Raw genomic sequence first — 19,971 nt, 5'->3', positions numbered from 1 at the left:
TGTTTCTAACATTTTTTTCATAAGCACTGCCTGACATTTCTAGCATTTTTTTTTACTTGAAATGCCAGGAATTAGCTTCTATTGTAAAGCTATACTAGGGGCAGCTGGGTGGCTCAGTCAGTTAAGCAGCTGACTTTGGCTCAGGTCATGATCTCACGGTTCATGGGTTCGAGCCCCACATCGGGCTCTGTGCTGACAGCTTGGAGCCTGGAGCCTGCTTCAGATTCTGTGTCTCCCTCTCCCTCTGCCCCTCCCCTTCTGGTGCTCTGTCTCTCTCTGTCTCTCAAAAATAAATAAACATGTTAAAAAAAATTTAAGCTATAATAATTACACAATATATTAATGGTGAAGTAAGAGGGGGGGAAATCAAATCAAAGAAACAGAAGACAAAACATCATCTGCAATATAAGCAACTTCCAGGATGACATTGTCTTTCTGTAATGTTCTCTCCACGTTTTTAACTTAAAAAAAATTGTGGTAAAATATGCATAACATAAATTTACCATTTTAGCCATCTTTAAGTGTACAGTTAAGTGACATTAAGTACGTTCACATTGCTGTACAGCCACCACCACCATCGGTCTCCAAAGAACTTAAAAACAATTTTTTTTAAGTGTATTTATTTATTTTGAGAGAGAGAGCGTGAGGGAGGGGCATAAAGAGAGAGAGAGAGATGAAGAAGCCCAAGTAGGCTCCTATTGTCAGAGCAGAGCCTGATGTGGGGCTCGAACTTACGAACTCAAGTAAGATCATGACCTGACTTGAAATGTCAGATGCTTAACCGATGGAGCCACCCAGGCGCCCCCAAAGAACTTTTTTATCTTGCAAAACTGGAACTTGACCCATTTAGCAAAGGATTCCCCCTTCTCCCCTCTCTGGCAACCACCTAGAAATTCTACCTTCTGTCTCTGTGAATTTGATTACTCTAGGGACCTCATGTACGTGGATTCATGTCCTTTCTTGAGTGGCTTCTTTCACTTAGCACAATGCCTTCAAGGTTGATTTATGTGTTAGCACGTGTCAGCACTTCCTCCCTTTTTAAGACTGAATAATATTCCACTGTCTGTCTACACCACATTTTGCTCATCCATCCAGCCACTGACGGACACTTGGGTTGCTTCTACCTTTCAGCTATTGTCAATAATGCTGCTGTGGGCATGAGTTTACAAATGTCTATTTCAGTCTCTGCTTTCAATTCTCTTGATTATATACCCAGAAGTGGGATTGCTAGATCAGAGGGTAATTATATTTTTAGTTTTTTACAAACTGCCATACTCTTCCTAATAATCTTTTCAAAGAGCCATCTTTGTATGTCTTCGTTGATCTTCTTTTCGCTACCGCCGCTCTGTGTTTTGTTTTGTATTTTGTACCTGTGGTTATCTTTGATACTTCCCTTCTGTTCTCTTGGGCTTATTCTATTCTTTTTCTAACTTAAGCTGCGTATTTACCTTATTTATTTTTGGCTTTTCTTCTTTTCTATTATAATTATTTTAATGCTATACATTTCTAAGCTGTATCCTACAGCTTTGAAATGCAGAATTTTGTTTTCATTCAGTCCTAAATATTTTCTAGATTTTCATTATTTCTTTTTGGACCCATGTGTTATTAGAAATGGACTTTAATTTTCAAAACAAATGCGTATTTTTAAAGTTGTATTTTTTTAAGTTATTTTTCATCCATTGCATTGTTGTAACATAGTCAATATGAAAGATTTTTTTTTAGATGTCCATTGAGGCAGTGCCTGGGTGGCTCAGGTGGTTAAGCATCCGACTTCAGCTCAGGTCATGATCTCGCAGTCCCTGAGTTCGAGCCCTACATCAGGCTCTCTGCTGTCAGTGCAGAGCCTGCTTTGGATCCTATCTCCCCCTCTCTCTGCTCCACCCTCACTTGTGCTTTCTCTCAAAAACAAATAAGCATTGGGGCATCTGGGTGGCTCAGTCGGTGGAGCATCCGACTTCGGCTCAGGTCATGATCTCACGGTCTGTGAGTTCGAGCCCCGTGTCGGGCTCTGTGCTGACAGCTCAGAGCCTGGAGCCTGCTTCAGATTCTGTGTCTCTCTCTGCCCCTCCCCCACTCGTGCTCTGTCTCTCTCTCTCTGTCAAAACTAAATAAACATTTAAAAATTAAAAAAAAAACAAAAAAAGGGGCGCCTGGGTGGCTCCGTCGGTTAAGTGTCCGACTTCGGCTCAGGTCACGATCTCGCGGTCCGTGAGTTTGAGCCCGGCGTCGGGCTCTGTGCTGACTGCTCAGAGCCTGGAGCCTGTTTCAGATTCTGTGTCTCCCTCTCTCTCTGACACTCCCCCGTTCATGCTCTGTCTCTCTCTGTCTCAAAAATTAATAAACGTTAAAAAAAAATTAAAAAAACAAAAACAAAAACAAAAAAACAAAGAAAAAAAATAAATAAGCGTTAAAAAAAGTGTTTGTTGAGATTTACTTTATGACCTAATATATAGTCAATCTTAATTCTCTATTTAATATCTTCCTTATTAATTTTATTGTTGACATTAATAGTTATTTATATATTTGTATTTATAAGTATACATTATAATAATATAATAGTTTATTAATTTATAACTATTATTAAGACCTAATTAGTATTTGCAATCTGAAATCTCTAATTGCTGGATAAAATGTTCTACATATATGCAAGATCAAACTTGTGAATTGTGTAATTCAAATGTGCTATTGTCTGCCTGGTTTCTTCATTACTGGGAGAAGAATGCTAAAATCTCTATGATGATGGATTTGTTATTCCTGTCGTTGTCGATTTTTGTTTTATACATTGTTATGCTATGTCTGCATCAGTTCTTATGTATTCAAGTTGGTATATGTTATTCATCGGCATGCTGCTTGGTAGTTGTAGTTACTGTTTCTTTGAAAAGCCTGCAAAAGCTCCTCAAAAGGTAGAGACTGAGTCTTCCCATATTTAGAAGCCCTCTGATTCAGAGCTCTAAACGTTGTAGGCATCAAACCTGAGAACAAATAATTAGAATACAACCCTCTTACTCATTCCCTTAATCAGCTGGCTCTCCCAGCAAGCAAAAAAAAAAAAAAAGTATATACATATATATGTGTGTGTGTGTGTGTGTGTATATATATATATATATATGTATATATACTCCTTGCTGATTACAGGTGGCAGCCTGAATGGAAAGATTAAGCAGTTATGGGCAAGGCTGAGTTAAAGGATTTGCCCCGTTTAAACAGCTGTGTCCAGACTCTGAATTTCCTTCCAGAACCCTTCAAAAAAAGATGTGCTCACATAAGATTTAGCTGACCATTGGGTCATTGCCCACTTCTGGGGTTTGGGGAGGTGTCTCTGACACTGAGTTGGAATCAGGTCTTGGGAGCCAAGGCATGTCATATGACATGTTCCAGGTGAAGATCAAGTTTGGCAGAGAAGAGAAGAGGCAGGATGCGACCAGGTGGCTTTACTTTCCATGGTGTTAGACAAGTTTGGGCCAGGTCCAGCCATCCTAGAGAGTAGGGCTCCCAGCTGAGGGCAGTGAGCATTTCTCAAGGACCAGTCAGAATTCTGATAGAACCACAGGGTCCCAGAAGAGAAGGAGCAAGAAGAGGTAGTCCTCTGCCAGGGACAGAAGGTAATGAGATGTTCCCTGAGAAGGAAGAGAGGGCTTAACCACTGCCCTCTCCCGCATGGGGTCAATTGCTTCCATTAAGATGGACCTTTAACAAGAATGGGACCTTGATCATTCTCCAGAGAAGGCCCAGCCTGCAAGTGCCCAAAGATGCTACAGCTCTTCCCATGCAGGCACACCTAGGGAGAACACTGACAGAGGCCTTTAGGTCTGGCCCCGCTGAGGGTCCAGAAGGCCTGCCCGTGAGCTCTGGGGAGCCGATACCAGAAGAATAGACACTGGCATCTGTCATCAGGTTCCCAAAGGGATGAGAAGCTAACTAACCAGAAGGTTTGTGTGCTTTGAACAAAGAGAGGAAGTGGCAACTCCCAAGAGCCAACAGGAGCTGGATCAAACAAAGGAAACTGGAAACGTGGCCTCGTTTTCTTCTGCGGTAACAGAATTCATACCTCGTGGAAGAAGAAAGCGTTTAAGCACCTTCAAGGTGCTTGCAGCCGTGCCAGAGGATTTCTGTAATCTCACTCTTGCAACCGCCTTGAGGCTACTAAGGCACCAAGCTGTCACCTGCCAAATTGTATGGCTTGGGAAGGCAAGATTTGAATGCAGAAGTCTGTCTGAATACAGAATCCGAGTGAATTTCACTGTATTTTGTTGATTACTCTCAGAGCAGTCTTTTTTTTTTAATTTTTTTTTTGTTTTTATTTATTTTTGAGACAGATAGAGACAGAGCATGAGCAGGGGAGGGGCAGAGAGAGAGGGAGACACAGAATCCGAAGCAGGCTCCAGGCTCTGAGCTGTCAGCACGGAGCCCGATACGGGGCTCGAACTCACAGACCGTGAGACCACGACCTGAGCTGAAGTTGGATGTTTAACCAACTGAGCCACCCAGGTGCCCCAGCTCAGAGCAGTCTTAAAAAGAGCAACAACAAAAAGTAAATACGAGGACTGAAGAGTTTTTGTAATATTTTTTTTTGAGAGAGAAGAGAGGAAGAGAGGAGGCGGAGGGGCAGAGAGCGAGAAAGAGAGAATCCTAAGCAGGCTCCACGCTGTGAGCACGGAGCCCAACACAGGGCTTGAACTCATGAACCATGAGATCGTGACCTGAGCCGAAGTCAAGAGTCATACCGACAGAGCCACCCAGGCGCCCCAAGCCTGAAGATTTGAGGAGGGCTGTGTGGAAGTGGAAAAGACCAAAGGTCTACAGCGTAGAAACAGGATTAGATGTCCAGTGGTTGCTCCACCAGGCTGACATGGAATCAACGAGGAGAAGCTGAAAGGAAGAGGTCAACCTATTAAGAATGTTCTCACACTTAGAGCTGCTCAAAATGGAATGTGCCCAATGGCCTTTACTAGGGGATCGTTAACGAAAGTAGGCCATACTCATGTAGTCAGCTCCTAAAAATTGTATCTAAGAATTGAAGTATATGGAGGAATGTTCAGCATAAAAAGTAAAAAAGAGAGGAGAAAAAATTATGAATACATGATTCCATTTACATGAAATGTCCAGAATAGGTAAATCTGTAGACACACAAAGTAGGTTCATGGTTGCCAGGGGTAGGGGTAAGAGAGAATAGGGAGTGACTGCTAAGGGCTGCTTTTCAGGTTAATGAAAATGCTCTAAAATTAGATAATATTGATGGCTGCACAATTTGTGAATATATTAAAAACCACTATGAAAAGGGTGAATTTTATGGCACATGAATTATAGATCAAGAAAAAGCATAATAAAAAGATTATATATGTATATAATATACACAATATGTAACTGTATATAATAAAGAATATTATGCTTAATTCAAAAAAAAAAACAAAACCGTACCTACAGATCCAATTTTGTCCATTGTCTCTCTGCATCCATATGGTGAGAAAAAATTCTGGAAGGTAATACTAAGCATTAAGTATATTTTACATAGCAGTGGGGTCATTTGAGATCACAGATTTTCTACAATAAACATTTCTTTTAGAATCACAGACATACTTTTGTAAAAATGGGACTGGCTGCCTGTTGAGGTAACAAGCTTCTTGTCATGGTCAAGTATTCCCAAAAGTTTGAGAATCACCAGATATTGATATTTGCACTGAGAGTTTGACCTACAATGTATGATCTAGTCCTTTTTTTATTTTTATTTTTTTACATTTATTCATTTTTGAGAGAGAGAGACAGAGTGTGAATGGGGGAGGGGCAGATAGAGAGGGAGACACAGAATCCGAAGCAGGCTCCAGGCTCCGAGCTGTCAGCACAGAGCCTGACGTGGGGCTTGAATCAACGAACCATGAGATCATGTCCTGAGCCGAAATCACATGCTCAACTGACTGAGCCACCCAGGTGCCCCTGATCTAGTCCTTTTAACTAAAGTATTAGTTTATAATTATTTCTTCATTTATTTCCCATTTTCTTTTTATAATCCATTATCTCAAATCTTGCCTCTGGTACCAATCTCTGTGGGGGAAAAAAAATCTTTTACTCTAAAACACGGTAATTAAAAAAGAAAGTCACAGCCTGAGGGTATATAGTAAGACCCAACAAGGGGAAGTAAATTAGTTTAAAAGCAAACCGTAGGGGTGTCTGGGTGGCTGTCGGTTAAGCGGCTGACTTGGACTCAGGTCATACTCTGTGGTTTGTGGGTTCGAGCCCCGCGTTGGGCTCTGTGCTGACAGCTCAGAGCCTGGAGCCTGCTTCAGATTCTGTCTCCCTCTCTCTGCCCCTCCCCTGCTCGCGTTCTCTCTCTCAAAAAATGAAATAAAACATTAAAAAAAATTATTAGCAAACTGCACATGTTTACATACCACGAGGATAGAAAGATGATAACACAAAATTTAAGAAATTATCTTCTTAGTGGAAGTACCTCCAGATTTTTCCCCTTCATCTCTGTAAGTGAAAATAAAACTTTCAAATGAGACATTTCTAATAATATCTGTGTAAATACATACATACTCTCTCCAAAGGTTGCTGACACAGAGGCAGAACATAATTCTTCTGAAGAAAACTGCCACCTTTTTTTTTTTTTTTTTTTTTTTTTTTTAACTCAAGTTCAGGGATTGTCAATGGGAGAGGCGGGAAAGCCGGCCGGCTCCTCTGGCCTCATCTGCTCTCCCGTGGGGTTCTGGAGTCAGCTAACGCCTCCTGCTCCCTGGCAGAGGGTGGAGGGCAGTGAGAGAGAAACTCCAAGCTATAAAAAAACTTTCAAGTTTTATTTCCTTCTAAGGCATCTTGAGTCACTGGGTGCTCCAGCCCCCAGTGCCCGGGGAAGTTCAGCTCAAATCGGAAATGTGCGTGTGTGTGTGTGTGTGTGTGTGTGTGTGTGTGTTTCCTGAACCAAAGCTGCTGAAAATCCAGATGACGTTGCCACTTGGACTGAATCTCTTGCAGGCAGACAGCTTCCTATTTCCATCCCGGGAGGAGGATGGAAGTCACTTAATGATCAGTTTCTCTGACCCACGTTCCAATATTACATCACAGTCTTCATATGTATGTTTATTTTGAGAGAGAGCGAGATAGCGTGAGTGGGGGAGAGGGGCAGAGAGAGAATCCCAAGCAGTCTCCATGCTGTCAGCGCAGAACCCGACATGGCTCCATCTCATGAACCAGGAGATCATGACCTGAGCCAAAATCAAGAGTCGAATTCTCACCTGAGCCACCCAGGTGCCCCACCTGACATCAGTCTGAACAGCAAGCTTACCCCTCACTCCACTGCCAATATGGAGCTGCTGACACTTTAAAAATCCCAATTGTCACCTCAAAGCGTATAGCACGCCCACACCATTCTGCCTCCCACCCCTTAGGCTGCTATTTCAATTTAAACACCAAGTGATGCCAAGCTGGGTTGGCCAGAATCCTAGAAAGCCACCTAGTCTAAAAATCTTCTTTTACCAAGGAGGAAACTGGGGCCGAGAGAAGGGAAGCACCTGTCCACAGCTCCAGAGGGAAAGAACCAAAAACAAAGAGCCAGGCCTAAAGTGTCAGGCAGAGGGGCTCTGTCTCCACAGTGGTGTCCACATCCTTTAGTTCAGCTCCTGTATACAGAAGGGGCCAAATGCTCCCTGGAAGCGGGTCTCAAGCCTTCTGACCAAAGCAGGGGCTTCCCCTGTGACCTTTCCCCTTCTTTTTGGCTCTCTCACCGATTCTGTGCAGAAGGAAACGGGCAAAGCAACCTGGAAAAGATCTTTCAGGAAAACAGGTGGACTTTCCTGCTAGAGAACTTTGCCTAGGACCAGGGTCTGAACAGGATCGGAACAGGGGAAGGTTTCAACTCCAAGGCTGTAAAGTTGCATCCCACCCCGTTTCCTTGGCCGCCCTGCTCTTGACGCGGGCAGAAGTAACATGGGCTTAGGTATAAAATTCCCGTCCCATTTGTAAAGTGTATTTCTTCACACAGTTCCTCAAGAAACTTGGAATTAACGCTGAGGTTAAAGGGAAATGAACCTTTTCGTGGTGTGAATTTTCTGCATAAAGCAAGCACGGATACAGTGATAGGCCACAAGATTGAGTTCAAATGTCAGCTATTATCACTTGAACTTAAAACTAGAGTAAGGCTATAGTGGGATGTGTCTGTGGTGTTTCTGGCCCCTCATGCTCACCCACTGTCCTAGAGCCTGGGTGGAATAACATCTGAGGGCAGGTGTACCTCGCCCGTTAAGCAAAAGGGATCGGAGGCTACACAAGCTAAAAACCTACACAGTTCGCAGTTAGAGATGAAAGGCTGCAGAAATGTTTATTGAATACAGTGCCAGGTTTATAAATAAAACTTATTTACAATTTCCATAGAGTTGGTCCCCCATCAGAGAGGTGGTTAAATCTCCAAACAGTTTATCTCAAGATTTACAGAAACATTCAAGTACATCTCCTTTTCAAATCGCCATGGTGAAGGGTTAACTCCAGTAACACAACTACGGCCATCTTTTGCTACAGACGTGTGTAACGAACAGTAGAAGGGCTGGAGAAAGAACACACACCCCACCCACGCCACTACCTTCTTACTCGAGGGATACAGACCGCAAAGGATTTCTGTCTCCTAGAAGACAACTTCAGGGGATTTTAAAAAAAAAAAGGAAATCGTAAACTGCCGGCTGAAGGGACGGGTTAAGACACATTCGTGGAATCCTAGTCACTGCCAAAAGGATAATGTATTTAGGATATACAGTATTAGTTCAAAGGTTTAAAATAATTGAATGAAACAAGAGCAGACCCTTGACCAAATTTACATTCTTGGTTTAGGAGGAAGTTCCCAGTATGCTGAGGGGCCAATAATATGCTGCTACTCTGATGTGCCACGGTGGCACTTAGGGAGGCCTACTGGACAGCCACTCGTTACGATACAGGTTAGAAGTACAGTCAGACATGCATTTATAAAGAGAATATAAAAATATGTACAGTAGCTAATTTTCAATGTGTTGCCGAAAGACACCAATTAAAGTGTGCAAAAATTCATTTGTCTAAAAATCAGAAAAAAAGCCTTTCTTGGCAACAGTGCATCAAAAGCCCATCTGAAACATCGAGATGCATTTGCCTTGCTTAACACCTACCCCAAACAGATGGAGAACAAAACTATGAAAGTGTTTGCCAAGTACTCAGCAGTTTTTTTATGGCAAGTCTCAGGCTCAAGCGGGATGCCAGTTAAACTAGTCACTTTATATATATAAATATATGTATATATTTATAGAGCAGTTAGAAGTAGGGGCAAGAGTTTACAGGAAGGTGCTAACCAACGTTAGGGGGACGGACCCCCACATCCAGCTATTTCCTCTCACAAACTCGTGCAGCCTGCAAATGCCCAATCTGGGCTGGTCATCCCCTCAAAAGCCAGAGGGGAAAAAAAAGGCTACAGCGGACTGGGCTGCCCCTCGACGCCAGGCTGAACTCAGCACTCCCTGGGGGCAAGGCTTCACTTCCCATCCAGGATGCTGGCCATGTAAGACTCTGACTTCACGAACGGTCTTTCACGAAGGACTGTGGGACCGCTTAAATGGAGCCCACCCAGCTTCTAGAAAAAGACTTGACGAAAGAGTTAAGACAGAAGGCAAAGTTTTGAAAACAAGTTAAATCACCCCCATCCCTCTTTGACGCTGAGAGGCCACTGAACACAGGCCCGCGATGGGTCAACACTTGGCCTCCCTGCAAGAAACGTCCAGGAGCCCTCGGTCCTCACTGTCTCACCAGAAGAACCTCTAAGGTGTTCTCAGGTGCTCCTTCCAGATTCAGGGAACTCTGAAAGCCATCTCTAGTTCAGTCACCTTCTCTTCTACAACCACCCAGTCTAAGGACCAGCAGCAGATGGGTGGGCTCCTCTCCACGGCTCTGACCTATCCCTCTGGCAGGAAATCTAACAGGCTGCAAAATGCCAGAAAGACAGGGAGTAGGAGAGGGAGAAGCCAAGGGTCTCTGTAAACCAGCCCCGAATGCACCCATTTGGCTGCCAAGAGCTTCTCGCTGCCTCACTGGCAGCCTGCTGCTGTCCCAGGCAAATTAAAACCGCCCACGAACATTCTTGAAACCCCCATCTCCTTACTGGTAAGATACGACCAGTTAACACCCTGAAAGACGCACCTCCAGCCTTCATTGCAGAAAAAGAGTTCTACACTAAATGCATGCTGTCTTTAAAGGGGCTTTTAGAGAACACCAATCCCACCGCAAAGACCAGTGTCAGCATCTCAGTTTTGGTTACAGGTTTATAATTAGACACAAAATCCACTCCATGCTGGAGTTGTTTACTTTCAGGCTGGGGACTACTTGGGAGAAAGAAAGCAAAGTGTCAAGTCCACTGCAGGAAAACAAAACAAAACAAAAAAATAGAAAAGAAAAGGAGGCTAAGGAAAGTAGTATAAATTAAAAGTCATCAATCAAAGGTGACCGGTAGTGTCTTTTAGGCACGAAGACGGGCTAAGAAGGGACCTCGTGCTCCTACCACCCAGCGAGGATTGAATTACAGACACACAAAACCATGTCTCTTGCACAGATGGTCTCAAGTAGTTACATAAAACAGGTAATCGGCAGCACGACTGAGAACCCCGAAGTACATGCTTGAGAAAAAGTGGGTTTTTTTCCTTCCTTAAGAGCTCCGCTGCCTGAATAATCATGAAGCTCCTGGCCTTCACTCCCCACCTCCCCCCAGTGAAAATACAAGTAGACCTACATGCCTATGGACAGGACGAAGCAATTGCTATCTGCCCGGCTTTAGGCAAGGTCTCATGCTCAGAGGTCGGAGCTGGGATGTCGGGAGGGCGAGAAGCCCGATTCTGGGCTGTGGGCGTTAAATGGTTAAACCTCTCCTCCAACTGCCTTGTCCCCATTTAGATCTCAGCTTTACAAAGCATTTAACACCACTTTAAGTTAATGGTCTTTTTATTGGAAAAAAAAAAAAAAGACTAGCATTTACAACTTGGAATGGACGTTAAATTGTAATTTCTTGAACAGCAATGTTGATGGTTGTGCTGAAGAGTCCACAGCCACAGCCTACCTCTGCTGGCTCCAAGTCAGGTTCAGGAGGTTTTAAAAACAGAGAGTCCAAAGATGCTCCCTTGGTAAAGGTTTCTTTTTAAAAATTTGTGTGAATGGTGACAGCCCGACACCCATCTCGCTCTCTGGTACAACGCGGACAACGCTAAACCAACACGCACAGGATGCCGGCAGGATGGGTCACTGTCACCGCAGGTGGGGGCGCACGAAGTAAAGGGGGCCGTCCTGCTCTGTGGGGCTGCGTCTAGACGGTCTATCTATCCTTCACCCATTTTTCTGCACAGCATCCTGAGGTAAACCAATTTTAAAGGTTTGTTTTCAGTAAACCCGCTATGACAATTTATACTAACAAATTGAACTAGAACCCATCTGAAACAGGTTTTTTTAAATTTGTTTTTTCATTTTTCGTTTTTAATACAAAGGCCTGACTGTGCTCAATCGTCAAGCTGCATGCATGAAAAACTGGCCAGCCCAAACAGTGTAGTAATCATTAGCAAATGGAACTGCAAGGAGTCCACTAAGTGCTTCCTTATCGTTAAGGTAGTACAAGTATTTATATCGTAAAACTGATGTGTAGCGCTTCATCTTTAGGGGACAGGACCACCAACCAATACATGCAGATTTTGTGTGTGTGGACAGAAGGTACTTTTGACATTCAGTTTTGCTATATAGAAACAGAATGAGTAAATGAACTTTTTTTTTTTTTTTTTTTTTTGCAAGAGGTAAGTAAAAGATTCAATTTGATTCTTCTAGAGGGGGGAAAAAAGGAGTTGAAAGTAGGTCTTCACTTTGCAGTCATCATCTGTACGAATTCTGAAAAGACAAATAATCATAGCTTTTGGTTATCTTCAAAAGTAGCTTTCATGAACACGTCAGCTCTCTTCTGCATTAAAAACAAACCAAAAAAACCCCTGTCTAGTGAAGCAGTTAGCTTGTTTACAGACACCAAAGGGAAGTCTATTCAAAACTAAGCTAAGGAAATTGTAGTGTTTTACCTTCATAGTTGACTTGCCCGTCTCCATCGATATCTGCTTCTCTGATCATTTCATCTACTTCTTCATCTGTTAGTTTTTCTCCTAAGTTTGTCATGACGTGACGTAGTTCTGCCGCACTGATGTAACCGTTGCCATCCTGTGAACGTGGAGCCTTGTTACTGACGGCGGCAGCTAAGCGGGTCTGTGACTTCATCATCCCCTCTCCCAGTACTGCCGCTTCTGCATACAGCCTGCACATCTCCGGTCCGGCCCCCTCTCCCCGCTTACCGACTACGTGCGTACACTCAGCGAACCCAGAGAATGCAGGGGCTTTGCAAAAGCTAACCAACTGAAAGTGACAACCAAGAACTTGGCTCAGAACTCGCCACTACTTACTATGCTTACTCTCACCCAATAAGATGGCTGCAGAAGTCAGGATATTTGAAAGTGAGATAACAGGGCCCGGCAATTAGCTTTAAGTGTGCTAACTAGGGAACAGATTGTCAGAGCATTTAGAAACGATCGGGGGAAAAAAAAAAAAAAAAGCCATATGTAAGTACCGTCTGCAACACAGATGCAGGATTACCTTGTCAAAGACTCGGAATGCCTCGCGAATTTCTTCTTCACTGTCTGTATCTTTCATTTTTCTAGCCATCATAGTCAAAAATTCTGGGAAGTCAATGGTGCCATTACCTTAAATTAAAAAACAAAAGCTCACATAAAAGAAATGCTCCAGTAATGCTACCTGGCAGTGATAATCTTAAAAGCACTTTACGGAATGGTTGAAGCCTCACTGGCACAAACTGGTAAATTATTTTATTAGGTAAAACCATTTATAAGTCTAAACTGTTTAAACACTGCAGGGTAATTTCACATGATTCATGGTAATTCAAACTAGCAATCGGTGCCCAGGATATCATTTAACGATGCAAAGGAAAGTGCACACGTGGCCTCTTGACCACTAATGGGGGGGTGTACAGATCGAGAGAAAGAGCACAGCTCCCTTCCATTCCTGAGAGAGGCTTTGGAGAGCGCTGTCCCCGAGTGAGGATGACCACTCCGACCTAACTCTGCCTTGGCCGGTGATGCTGGGAAAGGCCCAGAACTGGCCTGCCAATACAACCAAACGTTCTCACAGAAGAAAAGAATTACGGGAGGGGAAAAACTGACTTTGTTATGCCACAGACCATAAACCATCACAAAGTCTTCTCCAGAAAGTGTTTCTCAACCACATTATAAGTCAACTGATCTTTTTCTCTCCAATTCCGTATCTTTGTTTGTTTCCCGTTAAGGGCAAGGCTCAGAAGTGTTTTCATAGCTCAGAACCGTAAACATTTAGGAAACAGTGTCAGAAGAATCTGTTCTACAGCCAGTATTCCCAACAACTTCCCCTCTAAAACGAAGAGTTACGTGAACCACCTCCAGAGACGAGCCACCAGATTAACAGGGTAACTTGCATTAAATGGAAACAAAACTAGAGGAAAAAAGCCTTAGGTTTAGGTTAAGTACTCATTTTCACAAGCAAGTACCTTTAAATCAAAATAGTAATTCAAAGACCCCTTTAAGTCATTTTGGCCTCCAAAATTTTAAAGCATCAATGACATTCACGCAAGACAAAAATTATTTGAAGTGCCACCTCCTAGCCATGCAGAGAAGACGTCCTCAGGCATTACACGTATTCATCGCAAAGTGTTAGATTCTGTAGCCCCAGACAACTTCTCTCTCCTTGTTCCATACAATCTAAGGGCCCAAGACACTTTGCCAGTTGCGAGTCCCTAAGCAGTTTCCCAGGCTTCACATGAAACGGGAGGCAGCCACTCCATGTTCCCAGATGGCCTTAGCAATCAAACGCAAGAGAATTATGAGCTATATCCTTTCCAAAACAACACTAATATGGATGAAAACTCTTTCTGAAGTAGCCCAAATGGGCTGAAACCACTTGTTAAAGAGCTCGCCCCAAACCCCTGCTTCTAAATGTGATCAGACAAGTTTAACTCTACTTTATCACCTTAGGATACCACATTTGTTTAAATGGCTACTACACCAAGCCAATCATCTAGAAAAGAGTCTAGATCCAAACTGTTTATTCTTGGCTCATCTTTTGAAAAATTACCCATGTTCTACAATGTTATACAGTACATGTATATATGGTTTCCACAAACACATGGTTTCTTTTTTTTTTTTTCAAGAGGGTAATGCTCAGAAATTGTTTACTGATGGAAGTGAGCAAGATAAGGTCTACTCTCCACTCTTCTAGAGTCCAGAGAAATGGATGACCAATTGGTGACCAACTGTTACGGGGGTTACTGCTTGTTCCTTCTTGCTCTGCACCTTATTTATCTTCTTCTTCTAGTAGATTCTATAAATCTACTCCGTACAGTCACCAAGCACCCCATCTCTCCAAGCTTCACGTGATCTTCAAAATTCTCTGGCACAAACACATCCACAGCTCACGCCTGTACTCAATTCTAAGAGTGCTCTTTACCCACCTTCACTTCCCACTCCTCGAGAGACAGACAGTAAGCTCTTTTAAAAGGTCTATAGCTATTTTTTTTTTTTTTTTTTTTTTTACTTCCCCCACAGGACTCAGTGCAGACTCATGGGCCAGTTGATAAAAGATTGAGCTGTAGGTCACGGCAAGTAGAAAAGAACAAATCAGCGATCTGATCCAGGAAATGTTCTAGACAGTGAGCACAGCCAAAGGCAGGCCCATAATCTTCTATTTTCCTTGTCAACGGCTGTAAGGCAACCACTGCGGTGCATGTGCTTTGCTCTGGGGACCTGAAAGACAATCTTGTGACATGTCTGAACTTGCATTACACAACGCTGGCACTCATTCATAGGTCTAAGCCCTCACCGTCAGCATCCACCTCGTTGATCATATCCTGCAATTCGGCTTCTGTTGGGTTCTGACCCAGTGACCTCATGACGGTTCCAAGTTCCTTTGTTGTGATGGTACCATCGCCATCTTTGTCAAATAGGGAGAAAGCTTCCTTGAACTCTGAAAACAAAAGCGTACCCTTTAGAATGAACGTCTTTATCCAACCCAGGCACAGCACACACTTTCCTTGGGCTTGCCAAAGCAAACCGTCCAAGTTTGGGAATTATCAGAAACTGCCTGGTCTTTATCTGCTAAAATAAAGACCACAACAGTCCTATTGGACTGGCCTCCATTCAGCAGTCCATAAAGCAAAACCATAGTATTCTCACGTTTTTCAAGAAAACTAAGCTTAAACACACTTAAGTTAGCCCTCAATCCAATCTGACAAGTGAAGATTGGTCAGCAAGTTCCCTTCAGGCCCCTTCCTGTTAAATTTCTACAGCCATAAGAACTCCTGGTTTCATAACAACATGAAGCGGTTCCTAGAAATGTACAGTCCCAGGTAACCAGGCTGTTCTCTCTACATGGCACTTAACATCTCAAAGGCGTATTCCTAGCTTCCTGAACAGAATCATCCTCAAAAAAAGTCCTCCAAGGAACACTAAAAGCTAGAATCTAAACTAACTCCCTTTCCAATAATTATAGTAGTCCTAACACTCATTTTCCCATTTATTTTCAAACAGCAAGCCCAAGCCTTCACGGTGAATTACTAAAAGCCCCGTGGCATAAGAATGCTAAACTCCATTTGCGAGGAGCAGGCTCAGCGCCATCTCATTACGTGCGGAGCCCTGAACACCAGGACGTTCAGTCAAACACTCCAGGGCGGAACAAGTATTCCCACCTCCACTTCCTTCCACGTTGCCTCTGAAACACTGGCAAGGAATTCACTCCTGACCTAAATATCTCTGCATATTGTTTCCATTTAAATCAATTCTTAGAAAACTGCTCAGATTATTGGGGGGGAAGGGTCAGAGAAGCCACCCACACAGTCGTGCCTAGTTCTGGTCTACTGGAACCCCCTGAAGTCAGCAACTTACCAGCAATCTGCTCTTCGGTCAGCTGATCAGCCTAGATAAAGAAAGAAGAGGTTATAACTCAATGCACAAGAGTTGACTGAGGGCAACATAGTTTTCCCAATTATACTTTTAATATTGACCTTAAAAAAAAAAAAAAAAAAAAGACAACCATCCCCAAACGGTAGCACTGCCCTTAAATGAAACCCATTTTAAAAACAAACGGTGACAAAGAAGTGACAACACTGTACTTCAGGTTTTCTTGGCTGGGCCTAAGGCAATGTGCTGAGGTCTCCCTAAGGAAGGGTCAGTTCATAATTTGAAAAATGGCACCTCTAGCGGCAAAAGGCCACACCGCATAGGACGCAGCCACAAGCTCTGAGAAAGAAGAGCGCCACCTACTGCGCCAGGGACACCGCAGTCCCCCCTTCCATCCAAGGATCCCAGTCTGAGGCTGCTGTCACCACAGCCAGGATCGCGTCGAGGGGCAGGCTTTTAGCGCACCTTGCGCATTGCTGCGGGAGCTCCAAAATCTCCGAATAGGCGTTACGTAATGGCATTGGAGTGGATTAAGAGGCTTTTAGATCTATTTTATGAGACACAATGAAGTGGAAAAAAATAAATTTACGGCAATGGGTTACCCCACCTAACTTGATTTCCGTGTAATAAATGCTTTCTGTTTAAATTAGGCAGTTATGTCTTAAAAGCCTACCATTTATTATGGCTGATGCCCTCAAATTATCTTTGACGAAGAAGCCAGGAAAAAAATGGAACCATCCTACAACTGAGCTGTTACAAAACTGCAAACGTTAAGTACACATAAAGTACACAACAATTGTAAGACTACACCTTCTCTTTTCTGGAAAAGAAGTAGCTATTAACTTTGCCAGAGAATATTTACTCTACCAATCTACCAAGAGCTGCTCATAATAAACACACTTTACTTGAGGTGGTAATGGCCATGAAGGTACTTCTCACTTGTATTGTCTGATCTCTGCAACACGGAACCTGTGCCTCCAGCCAGAGGAATTTGAGAATGCAAGGAGAGCTAATATGTATTTTTATTTTAATGAAAGACACCACCTAGTGAAGCCAGTTACAAAGTAAGTTCTAACAGAAAGCTAACCAAGTCATGTTTACTCGAACTCTTAAATGAAAACTTTCCCAATAAGAACGTTCCAATTTATTTATTTGGGGGGGGAACTTATTTTTTCAAATTAGAATTGGGTCTTCCTTCCTTTCTACCCCAGTCACCGGAAGATGGTTTTCTTTACATCGAAAGAAGGAGACCCGATGATTTATGTAACGTCAGGACATCTGTCTTTGTACAACAGGAAGCGGTGCCACACCTCGCAAGAGAAGCTGTCACCTTATTGGGGGAGCACAGTCCCACCTCACCGCAAAACTCTCTTGGAGAGGTTTCTGAGATCCATCATCAGCCTTACTCCACAAAGAAATACCCGCCCCCAAATCGCTTTGGCCTAGGGGCAAAGGTGCCCTGAACCTCCCCACCCCGCCAAGCCAGAAAACGCGGAGAGTGATGTCAGCCCTGCCCGCCCAAGGGAGGAAGGGGGCTGTAGAAAACACACCCGGCGAGGCGCACAGGCGCATCTGGCAATCTAGAGGCCGCAGAGAAAGCGGAAACGTGGAGGGCATCTCCCTGCGGACTGCAAAGTGGCTAGGGGCCAGGCAGGGGTGCGTGCCCCGCGAGCAGGCGGGGTGCGGAGGAGCGAGGGGGCCCCAGGGCGGAGACACCGCCCCTCCCAGACCAGGGCCACCCCCACTCCCACCCCCGCTACGGGACCGCGCGGCGAGAGGGGGCCAAGCCCGCCCCGCGCCTCCCACCCGCTTCTGCTCCCCCAGGCGGCGAGCCCGCCGCGCCGCCGCCTCCTCCTGAAGCAGAAACTTTGCGTCTCTAATGGAAACCGAGCCGCGCGCCAGCTCCCTCCTCCCCCGCCCCCCCCCGCCCCAATTAGCACGAGCCGAGCGCCTCCCGCGGGAAGGGACCTCCCGATGTACTGAGGATCACGCACGCCTTCACTACTGCACTGGGTGGGGGGGCTGCAGGGGTGCGAAACAGGGAGACACGAGCCCGGCCACACCGCAGGGCCCCGCCCGGGCGCAGTGCTGCCGGCCCGCCGCTTCCGCCCTCTCCGCCCCCCACCCCTCGCCTTCCTGCCCCCACCCCACCCTTCCCCGGCTCCTTCCTTCCCAGCCCACGCCCGCGCCGCGCCCCCCGGGAGGGAGGAGGGAAAGCGGCTGGGCCAGAACGCGCAGCAGGGTCGCGGGGTGGGGGAGGAGGTAGACGCGGACGGCGCCCCCCACGCCCCGGCCCGAGCAATGTGCGCCACCGGCTAGCGTGGGCCCATTCATTCTCTGCAGCCCTCCCGACCCGCCGCCTCCGTGCCCCGGGCTGAAGGCGGAGGGGGGTGGGGGTATAGAGTGCCCGGCCCCGCCCGGCTCCCCCGCCCCCCCCCCACCCCGGGCCCCGGCCCAGGCGCAGCGCTGCGGGAAGCCCGGGTGCGGCGCGCTGGATGCAGTGGTGCGGGGCTGGGGAGAGGAGGTGGATGCGGAAGGCCCCGGTGCTGCTGCGGCCAGAGCCCCTGCCCGCGCACAGCCCACAGCCAAGTCCAGCTCCAAGAGGGACCAATATTTAATAAGAAACCCTGGCCGAGGAAAGCGACATGCAAATCCGAAATGCGCCCTTCTTAACCGCAGTTGCTGCGTAACACCCGGAAAAAAGGACCTCCCCTCCACCAAAAGGGGGGGCTGAACTAAAAATTTGGGAAGAAATCATGGGCAGAGAGCTGCTATGCCGCCGTTGACCACTCCCGACCTACCATGGTGCGAGCGAAGGGAGGAAGAGCAGAGGGAGCGAGGGTGGCTGCACCAGCGCAGAGGCTGTGACGGCGGGGGTGCCTCCGCTGCTGCTGCTGCTGCTGCTGCTGCTAAGGCGCGGGGTGCGCTCAGCGCTGTGCCGCTGCCGCCACCCGACTGCGAGTAACGGCGCCGCGCCCTCGAGGCTCTCAGCACCACTGCCGAAGTGCGAGCCTGCTCCCTGCGGTATATATATGGAGATCCGTATCCCTCCGCCACGACCGCGGTTGCCTCGCGCCGAGCGGCCCTGCGAGAGGCCGGGCCTTGCCCGCTTGGCCCCGCCCCTACCGCGCCCCGCCTCTCGCTGCACCCGCGCGCCGGCCGCGGGCCGAGGCTGGGGCCCGGGACTCGTAGGGTTTGGAGAGAGGCGCAAGGTCGCGGGGCAGGGGCAGAGGCAGGTGAGGGGTGGTATCCAGAGACTGACATCTGGGGACGCTCAAGGGCGGAGTGTTTGCGTAGCCCCGACTTGGGACAGCCCAGGACTTGAGAAGCTGTCTGCCTCTCGCCCCAGCCCCACCTCCACCTCCACCTGTGGGACACCCCTCCCCCCCGCCTCGCATCTTTTATAGCTTGTCGGGAGCAACCAGGTCACCCTGGCCTTGCGCCCCTGGGTCCCCAGCTGGTCACCCTCCGTTCGGGGAGCTTCAGGAGGTCCTGGGGCAAGGGGCGGCCGGCCGTGGGGAGCTGGGGACAGAGGAATTGACTGCACACCTCAGCTGCCTTGGGGAGGGTCTGGAAGGGTCATGGCAGTTTTCCTCGCGCAAGAAATTGGTCAGATTTTTTTTTTCTTTTAAAAAAAGTGAAGCAGTTTCTGAAACAAATGATGTATGCTTAGTTGCTAAATCTGTGTCATGCTCATATGCTTAGCCAGTCTTCTTTTAATGTTTTCACGTTTCCACTGAATATTTTTTGTATGCCTGAATAATATCTCTCCCTTTACTGTTTTTTTTTTTCCTATGGAAAATATTGTTCATCCTGGCTCCAGTCTTACTGAAATTAATGTACCTGTGAATCTTCCATAGACCTTAAAACCCATGCTGTGATACATTTTTAAAATTTTCCTGGTCCTGAGAAGGCTCAGACCTTTATTCATAAATCCATAAAAGCAAAGAAGGGGAGAAAATAGGCACTTAGAATCTCCTAGGTTAGAGCTGGAACAAACAGCAAATTGACT

At 46.0% G+C, this 19,971-nt stretch overlaps 1 protein-coding gene across 2 annotated transcripts; it reads right to left on the bottom strand.

Annotated features, from left to right (window-relative positions):
• Positions 1-8,292: 8,292 nt before the first annotated feature.
• CALM1 (calmodulin 1) lies at positions 8,293-18,981 on the bottom strand. Of its 2 annotated transcripts, none has more exons than XM_007094966.3 (6): positions 18,761-18,981; positions 15,945-15,975; positions 14,884-15,027; positions 12,613-12,719; positions 12,048-12,183; positions 8,293-11,865 (listed from the first exon to the last, which is right to left on the bottom strand). In XM_007094966.3, exons 1-6 carry the CDS (start codon positions 18,761-18,763, stop codon positions 11,837-11,839), a joined length of 450 nt encoding a protein of 149 aa, XP_007095028.1. In that variant the 5' UTR covers positions 18,764-18,981; the 3' UTR covers positions 8,293-11,836. The 2 variants fall into 2 exon arrangements, with proteins under 2 accessions (XP_007095028.1, XP_042846296.1); XM_042990362.1 differs by lacking the exon at positions 18,761-18,981 and adding an exon at positions 16,425-16,448.
• Positions 18,982-19,971: the final 990 nt, after the last annotated feature.

Source organism: Panthera tigris, chromosome B3 (genome assembly GCF_018350195.1).
Source record: "Panthera tigris isolate Pti1 chromosome B3, P.tigris_Pti1_mat1.1, whole genome shotgun sequence".
NCBI classification, from domain to species: domain Eukaryota; kingdom Metazoa; phylum Chordata; class Mammalia; order Carnivora; family Felidae; genus Panthera; species Panthera tigris.
Note: the sequence above shows the minus strand (reverse complement) of the source record. Positions and strands in the feature narration are given on the sequence as shown.

Coding starts and splice junctions, on each gene's coding strand:
- CALM1 (XM_042990362.1), bottom strand. Junction 15,028..15,944: donor GACCGAAGAGCAGATTGCTG/GTAAGTTGCTGA, acceptor TTTTGTTTTCAG/AGTTCAAGGAAGCTTTCTCC. Junction 12,720..14,883: donor CAACGAGGTGGATGCTGACG/GTGAGGGCTTAG, acceptor TTTTAATTTAAG/GTAATGGCACCATTGACTTC.